General features: G+C 41.7%; 1 protein-coding gene across 1 annotated transcript in view; it reads left to right on the forward strand.

The window, feature by feature from the left end:
* Window positions 1-8,425, forward strand: part of LIX1 (limb and CNS expressed 1) — a gene marked incomplete at both ends in the record, with an annotated part of 48,714 nt that extends 40,289 nt beyond the window's left edge. Inside the window, 2 exons of the mRNA XM_079702077.1 lie at window positions 6,070-6,147; window positions 8,138-8,425. Coding sequence (XP_079558203.1) covers window positions 6,070-6,147; window positions 8,138-8,425 — 366 coding nt within the window. The remainder of the gene's footprint in view (window positions 1-6,069; window positions 6,148-8,137) is intronic.
* Between the last annotated feature and the right edge of the window lie 381 nt (window positions 8,426-8,806).

An 8,806-nucleotide genomic window follows, 5' to 3' on the forward strand; every position in this document is an offset into this window, starting at 1 on the left:
TAATGCTCAGTGAAAGCTGACAACTGTTATTATATATATTTCTGAAGAAGGACTGCTTCATTTGAAATGCCAGAGGCTACCAGATGGATTCCCTTGACAACTTTATCTAACCTAAAGGCTTTACATGAGGACAAGGTAGCTCCCCTGCATTAAATGTTTCAGGGTCCTTGCTATAGAATAAAAGAGTGGAACTGTCAAGTTTTTTTTGTTTTTTGTTTTTTGTTTTTTTAATCTTCCATAACAATCTAAAGTCAAACAGAGAAAAAAAAATAAAAGGGAAGAGCATGACACAAGAGAAGGGACGCAAACTTTAAAAAACCATACAGACCTACATGTACAGCCCGTGCTACCACTTGCCACCTGTGAGCTCAACCATTCTGAGACTCAGTTTTCCCATCTACAAAATAAGCATCATGATGCCCATTGTGTAGGCTTTTTGTGGGGCATATATAATATGACATTTATAAAACATTTAGCACGGTGATTCCCCAAGGAAGAATCTCATTTATGTTAATTCCTCCCCCCTCAACCCTGACAGAAAAATACTGTACTTCTTTTATTATACAATGAATGTTGCCTGGCCCAGTACATAATAGCTTGTATAGGATTTAGTAGCTATTTTCAGAAAAATCAAGAATGATTTTTTAACACAGTGGGTGAGTCTGCCAAATATAGGGAAGGCAAGATTTTTTTTTTTAATTCTTAAAATTCTGTCCAAGTACTATGAAAGGCTGTACTCAAACCATCTTTTAGTAGTACTTTAATTGCCTTGCTACGGGCTGCATGTTTTCTGTGTGGTCTGTGTAGTAAGGTATTTAAATACATGAAATAATAATTTGAATCATACTGTGGAAATGCTTCATAAATTTTCAAAATGGAGGCTGGGTGCTGGATGAGGGACAAAGGAAGAGGAAGATGTGAGGGCAGGAAAAATCCAAACTCCCTCCTCCCAGTAGGGATTCTGGCAACCCAGGAGGAGGGCCATGAAGCACATCCCTCTTCCTTCCGCCAGCTCCAGGTTGCCTGCTGGGTTCCTACACATTCCTTGGTGGCCTGGGTTAAATGCATCAGCTTGTTTCTGCACATAATGGGAATTGACCACAGACCTGGGCTGTTTGCAGTCAACACAGCAATTCAGTACCCCTGGTGGGTAATAGATGTGTGTTTGTATCTAGCTATGGATGACTATACCGTATAAAAACAAGACTGGTGTCTCCTGACTGCCTGCAGGCTTTCGGGGGGCCATCAAGGAGGCAGCGCTCAGAGGAAACATGATATATGCTTCTGCTTACCTTCACTTCGTGGGAGGGAGGCTGGGATGCCTGTTTAAGGTAGCCTTGCCCCTCACCATAGAGAAAACTGCCTGATGTTTGGGGGGTGGGATGGCCACTGGGTCTTGTCAAGGTCAGATTCAAGGCAGACTTTGACTGAAGCTGGTTAATATATTTATTCTGAAGCCTAATGCAGTCCAAAGACGAGTTGTTTATTTACATCTTTGCTAAATTCTCCAGGTCGCCTTTTAAAACCTCATCCCATAAACAAATTTCCTCTTAAATCTAGTCTCTTGGGTGGGGAGATTGTGCCCACCTGTTTTTCAAGTTCTCCATTTACACTGTTTGTTTTTCTTATTTCTGATGAATCACAGAACCAAGCCAGTCTCCCAGACAGAGTTCCAGAGAGAAGCAGTGTACATTTTCTCCCCGGGGAGTAGCTGGGAGGCCAAACATTGTTTCTTATAGGAGGCAACACTAGGAAGCACTGTGAGGACAGAGCCCAGTTGTTGTTGGTTTAAATTTAATGAATGACAAAATGAACCAGAAAAGCTGTAGAATGAAAGCTACAACTGCAATTTCCTTGAAGAGAAAGAAAACGCAGGGCTTGATTCACCACTCGATTTTAAATTTACTTTGCTGAAGGGGACTGGCTACATAATTTATGGGGCCAGTGCAGAATGAAAGTTCAGGGCCTTTTATTCAAAAATTACTAAGAGTTTCAAGACAGCAGAACACTAAACCAAGTTCAGAGCCTCTGTGACTGCACAGATCACAACCTCGTGAAGCCAGCCTTGTCCCTGAGACAAATCCCCAGAAGGGCCCAGACTAGGGTAAGAAGAGTTAGGCGTTGAAGTCGGGTACAAAATTTAAAGGAGTGTCAAAAAATTCAGTAATCAAGGCAAATAATATTATAATGCAGTATTTTAAAAACTCAAAATAAATGTGCAAAACTTCATAACAAACAAAACATCCAAATTTTAAATAAAGACAGAATTTTAAATAAAAGACCCTGAACTTGTATGACGTACCTTAAATCTTTCTTGACTCACCTCACCCTAGTCCCAGCCCCACCTCTAGGCCAGCTTCTTGTTTATCTGTCAGCCCACCCAGTTGACCCAGGCTTCTAGATCAGCCCACGTAACAAACAGTACAAAGACTTCAGTGAGGAAGGAGCAGGACAGGTAGATCACCAAACAGACTTCCTTCAAAGTGATAGGGCTTCGACAGGTAGAAAATGAGGCTGTGAAGACCAGACAGTGAAGAGTCATGGTGAAACGATGAAACGAATCCTCACAGAAGTCCCTGGCTACCCTCTCCTTGCCAGTCTGCCATAATGCAAGGATTTCCAATGGAATCAATGTGAGGCACAGAAGGATTGCCTGGGGTTGAGCCCAGGACTCATACAGCTTCAGGAAGATCTGAAGATAGTGAACTTGGTCATATGAGGGGAAATAAAGAGATGGGACAGGAAGAATGTGGAAATATTTCAATATACTTTATATGACGATGGTGAGAGTCATATCTCCAGAGAGGAGAGCAAGAACTAGATCAGGACATAAGGTAAGAAGGCAGACAGAAGATTATCTTTCCTGGGGGATTTTTAGGAACAAGAGCAACAGTGAAGAAGAGGCAGTTGTATTACTGCAGAGGGAAAAACTGCTTGGTGATAGAACAGAAATTTGGGAGGTGAGGAGGAGGATGATCCTCTTCTTGCAGGCAGAAACAGTTCAGGTCTCTGTGGGGAAGTTTTTGAGAGATGTAGGTTGCCAAGGCACATGGGAAAGATTTCTGGTTCTGTTCACAGAATTGTGGGTTCTGAAGTCTTAGGAGGACTGCTGAGTGGCATGAAAGAAATTTATCTGGATGGGGGGCTTAGTGCACAGATAAGAATAATAGCTGAGAGGACATTGGAAGAAAAATATATTACTAAGGCAACAATTGTCAGAGGATGGAATTAAGAGCTCTGTTGGCAATAGGCTGTTTCTCAAACTGGGCCAAAAGGATGCAAGGACAATGCCAAGAGGGCTATTGGAAGCCACAGAATAAACTCAGTATATCTTTCTGGGTTGTCAGCTTTACATGAAGATTGGGTGGGGAAAGAGTGGAGTCGTATTTATTTTCTTCTTTTAAAAAAAATGTGCAAACAATAGAATACAAAATTTAAGTGGAGTCTTAAGATAAAACATAAGACAAAATATCCTATTCGTAAATATTGTCCCTCCTGTAACACGGTAGAGACTATTCCATATCAGAACCAAAAGAGCATTCCTATTCATTTTTATGGCTGCAAAGCATTCACTGAGTAGGCTTGAGGGTACGGTAAGAAGGGCAGCACAAATTTATCTTCCTCAGTTACTGGGGTTACTTTTTTTTTTTTTTTTTTTTTTGCGGTATGCGGGCCTCTCCCGTTGCAGAGCACAGGCTCCGGATGCGCAGGCCCAGCAGCCATGGCTCACAGGCCCAGCCGCTCCGTGGCACACGGGATCCTCCCGGACCGGGGCACGAACCCGTGTCCCCTGCATCGGCAGGCGGACTCTCAACCACTGCACCACCAGGGAAGCCCCAGTGGGGTTACTTTGATAAGAAGCATAGTGGTGAGATCCAGATTAGGCAAGATTTGGTTATGGAACAAACCACTCTCACTTTTCCAAATTAGCATAAGAGGGGTGGGTTACCCAGACACTGGACCTAGGACCCTGGGCAGACGGTGGGGTCAGTGTTTGGGGCAGGAGGCGTAGCTCAGCTGGTGTCCATGTCATATTTTAATTAATGGAAAGACATGGTTTTGCTTTTACTAAGGTCTCTGTGGGTTCTTGGGGTGCTTACTGTGCAGTAGTACATACACAAAATCCCAAACTGTATCCCAAACTGAAAAGAAGAAAAGCATTACTTTCTAATGGCAGTTATAGACCTGAGAATAGTGCTATTTTTTCTGATGATCTTATCACTTTAAATTTTACCTCATAATTTTAAGATAACTGGAATCTCAGAGTGACTTTGTGTCTCCTGATTTTCACAGTGAAAGCGTTTTCCAGAGCAAGCAGATGTAAAGACAATAAAAGTCCACTTTTTTTGAATGGGCATAAGACATCTGTCTAAGTGTTAAGTTTCCATAACTAGCTTCATGACCAGGAAGTTCCTTAATTGTATTGTTATTTTCTAACAATTATGTGGTTGTGGTTTGTACTACTAATCCACAGTAGATGTTTCTCTGGTCAAAAAAGAAAAAAAAATGCAGGTAACTTCAATGGAAGACTGCGAATCCTAATACGATTAGGAAAATAAAATCTTAGTATGTTGAATACACATTAGCTTGCCCTGGGTATCATGCAGGGAAAGGATGATGCTGATAGAAAGGCTTAATGCTGTGCTCAGCCCTAGCCATTGAATGTGAAAACTATGGGTGAGTTTTAATGTTAGTTCAACCTTATTGTCCATATTTTAATGCATTTTCTTGACTGAATTTATAAACTTAGGGGTTTTTTACAGTTTCTGTAGTTTGTCCATTATATGTTTGTCCAGTATATTTAAATTGTTTTCCTTAATACGTAATATTGTCACATGATTCAAAAGGTGCAAAGAATGTCAGAGAAAGGTCTCCCTCTTTTTTTCTCCCCAGAGGCAACTCATGTTACCAGATTCTTTTGTATCTTGCCAGAACTCTTCTAGGCATTTATAAGCAAATATTTATAAGCATCTCCTATTCTTTTTAATCAAATAGTAGCACACAGTGTACATGTTGGACACTTTGCTTTTAACTTAACAACACCTCATAGAGACTCTTTATATTAGAACTAGAGAGCCTTCTCATGCTTTGTGATTGCAGCATATTTGGTAGGATGAATGTGTTGTAGGGAGGAAGAATCATTTTCCTTCTGCCCTTCTGAGTTCTTAGCTGAGGCCCCTGTAATAAAAGACAGATGAAGAAGAGAAAAACAGAAGTACACTTTATGTATATGTGAGAGGTACCCAGGGAAAAATGAGTACCTCCACAAGGTGGCTTGAATTCAGGATTGAATACCATCTTAATAGGGAAAGGGGAGAGGGGATATAGGCCTCTCAGGCCTTAAATAATCTTTAAGAAAGAAGAATGGGCCCTTAGAAGAATAGGTGGGAGCTATGAAGGTTTGTGACAAAGTTTGTCTGGGTGTGGAATGGACTTTAGTTTCTGCTTCTGTGATAAGAGTCAATCCTCCCTGGTTGATGCAACTCTTGAGGAGGGGATTTATGACAATTGTGTTCCTTTTGGAGGATCTGTCTTTAGGCAGATAAGGGGAGTTCAGAGAAAGCCTCTTTGCAGTTTTTTAAGTATTTACAGCTCAAAATAATCAATATACCCAAGTGGCATATTTGGGGGTGCCGTATTCTGCTACACTTTAGGATGATATTTTATTTAACCCTTCCTTTAAAAATGAACATTTAAAATATTCCCAGTCTTGGGCAATTTTAAAAAGTGATGCAATGAATAGCCTTGCCTGTACATTATTCTAAGATGTGCTGGTATATTTACATAATTTCTTCGGTGTATAATTGTTAGAGCATATGTATTTTTAATGTTGAAAGGTATTTGTCAATTATTTAATAATTTGTGCCAAATAGCAGGGGAGGGAAGGAAAAATGCTCCGAAAGCCTAGGACTGTGGTATTTGAAAAGTCTCAAAGTGTTCTGACAGTACTGTATATTCTATTTCCCCAATATAGTTGGGGATCAGAGTTATGCCCTGCTCAGCAATCACTGAGGCACTTTCCTTCACATTTCTGCTTTGAGACTAATGACAGGTATTTGGGTTTTATAGGAGCTTATGACCATTTTCCAACTATTGCACTGGAATGGAAGCCTAAAAGCCCTTCGTGAAACAAAGTGTTCCCGACAGGTGAGATTTTCCAATAAAAACACGTTTGCGTTGTATGGACTGAGCAGACGGCTTGTCATCTTCCAGGATATGTATCAGTCCAGTTGCAGCAGGGACTGACCAAAAATGCACACTAAGAAGAATGTTGGCTGGGCCTAGGCCTTATTTAGATACCTGTACTGAATACCAGTATGAAGGGATCATTAAGACAGACTTAGTTTCTAAGTCAAATACTGAATCTACTCTATGCACCTGTCCCGCCTACTGAATGTGTGCCCTCTCCCACTCTTCAAGGCAGAAAGAAATGTGAGTCTGCACTGCTTCTGAACCTCCTCACTGAGAACAGGTAGAGTTGGTTGTGTAGCAGGAGGATTTTTCTCATCCCCACCAAATGTCCTTAAGGGGCAACAGAAATGATTGTAAAGGTGGACAACCTGGTATTTCAGTCGCTCCCGTTTTTTGGTTTGGAAGTTTCTTCTTTACTTTTCAGAGACATGGTTTCACTATTCCTTTGCTACCTATAAAAAGCATCCTTCTCCCTTTTTTTAGTAGCAAAGACAACCCCCCCTCCCATGCACTTAATGGTTCTCACCTACTATCCCTCAAGATTTATTCTTCCTTTACCCCGTTAGACTTTGAAGATGGTAGTTTGTTTTGAGAGTTTGCTAACAGGAATTTGTATGAGAAACAGAGCCTCTACTAGTCAGCAATATGAGGGTGGATGTAAGAGTTTTCCATGCACTGCAGCCCCAGGAGTTTTTAGTTGTTCTTTGCTTAGAAAGCCTGGCTTTCAAAATGTCAAAGATGGGAAAGAAATGAGTAGCTGACAATGGCTTTGGCTGTTTTTTTCTTTTCCTTTGATTTAATAAAAAGCCTTTGAAATATGCCGGGTTGGTTATAAACACTTTTCCATGATTGTTTTTAATTTGTTAAGGTCATAAATAAATACCATATGTTCTTGAAAATAAAAGTAAACAATGCATCCCCTCCACAAGATCTTCTTAAAGTGCATCCATCAGGGGCTTCCCTGGTGGCGCAGTGGTTGAGAGTCCGCCTGCCGATGCAGGGGACACGGGCTCGTGGCCCGGTCCGGGAAGATCCCACATGCCGCGGAGCGACTGGGCCCGTGAGCCATGGCCGCTGAGCCTGCGCGTCCGGAGCCTGTGCTCTGCAACGGGAGAGGCCACAGCAGTGAGAGGCCCGCGTACTGCAAAAAATAAAAAAAATAAAAAAAAAAAAAAAAAAAAAAAAAAGTGCATCCATCAAACTTATACATGATGTTACAATGTATTGGCAAATTTTAAACATGAGAATTGACAGATAGTGACAAATTTTTAATTATTTGGAGAAAGTGAGAGACAATGTACATGAAGGTGCCATTATGATATCAATGATGATAATACCTATATTCCATAATACATTTTTAAAGTTCTTCCCATAGTTTCTGTGAGCCATTCAGTCTGTCATCTTCCTTAAGCTAACAACATAGCAGTTAGGAAGTTGATTCTCCTGGTGTCTAAGTCTTGTCCTGATTCAAAGCTCCCTGCTTTCTGCAATGGGTGTGACCAAACCCAGTTCTGTCCGAATCCTTCCATATAATTGTTTCCCTCTCTATCTTGCTAAAGGAGATAATGCTGAGCAGAAGAGTTCAGTGAATGAGATAATGTTCAAACCAATTGTTATAGGAATGTATTTTCAAAGGAAGACATTTTCTAGCAAGGTCAGAGCTCTGTTCTATGAACATTATTGGGTCATTCCTGGTGGTAGTGTTTTGATTCAACCTGGGGTGACCCTACTTTGTGTACCAGCTTAGCCCTCTATTTCCTTTAAGAGGTGTGTCCTGAGATTTGGCTTCGTTTGGTGAACATCAGAGAGGTTTGATTATTGGTAGAACCCCTGCGGGTGTGTTGGGGGTAGTGGAGGCACAGGAAAGGAGGCGTCAGAAGGCCATGAGCCCAGGTACCTTTGTTGCTCTTTACTGACACTCTGGACTTTGTTTCTTGGCTCCCAGGAAGTCATCTCCTACTATTCCCAGTATTCCCTAGATGAAAAGATGCGCAGCCACATGGCCCTGGACTGGATCATGAAGGAGCGGGAGTCACCAGGAATTCTCTCCCAAGAGCTGCGAATGGCCCTGAGGGAGTTGGAGGAAGCCAGGAAAGCAGGACAAGAACTACGTTTTTACAAAGAAAAGAAAGAAATCCTGAGTTTAGCCCTGACTCAGATCTACAGTGATCCTGACACTTCCTCACCCAGTGATGATCAGTTGAGCCTCACGGCCCTTTGCAGCTATCACTAACAAGGCCAGGTCCCAGCTGCCCCCAAGGCGGGCAGAGGCCAGACTGTAACATTAGGAAGCTCATTGAAGGAGGTCATCAGAGGCTTTAGAAGCTATAGATGCTGCCTGAAGGCTGTACTAATTCTCCCCACCCATTCCATTCATAGAATCTCAGAGTAGCAGGACCCTTATAGGACCCAACATGTCACTCAATGCAATTTTCCCATCATACTCTCAATAGTTCCACCTCAGGCTGAAAGGATGGAGACAGGATTACTTGAAAAATATTTTCCAGGCCTGACTTCAACCTGAAGCCTTGTTGACATGTGCCTTGCTAGATTATATATGTTGTTTAAAAGAATGGGTCAATGTAGCATCCCTGAAAAGAACACCAGCCAGGAC

The sequence above is a fragment of the Hyperoodon ampullatus genome (assembly GCF_949752795.1).
Source record: "Hyperoodon ampullatus genome assembly, chromosome: 4".
NCBI lineage: Eukaryota > Metazoa > Chordata > Mammalia > Artiodactyla > Ziphiidae > Hyperoodon > Hyperoodon ampullatus.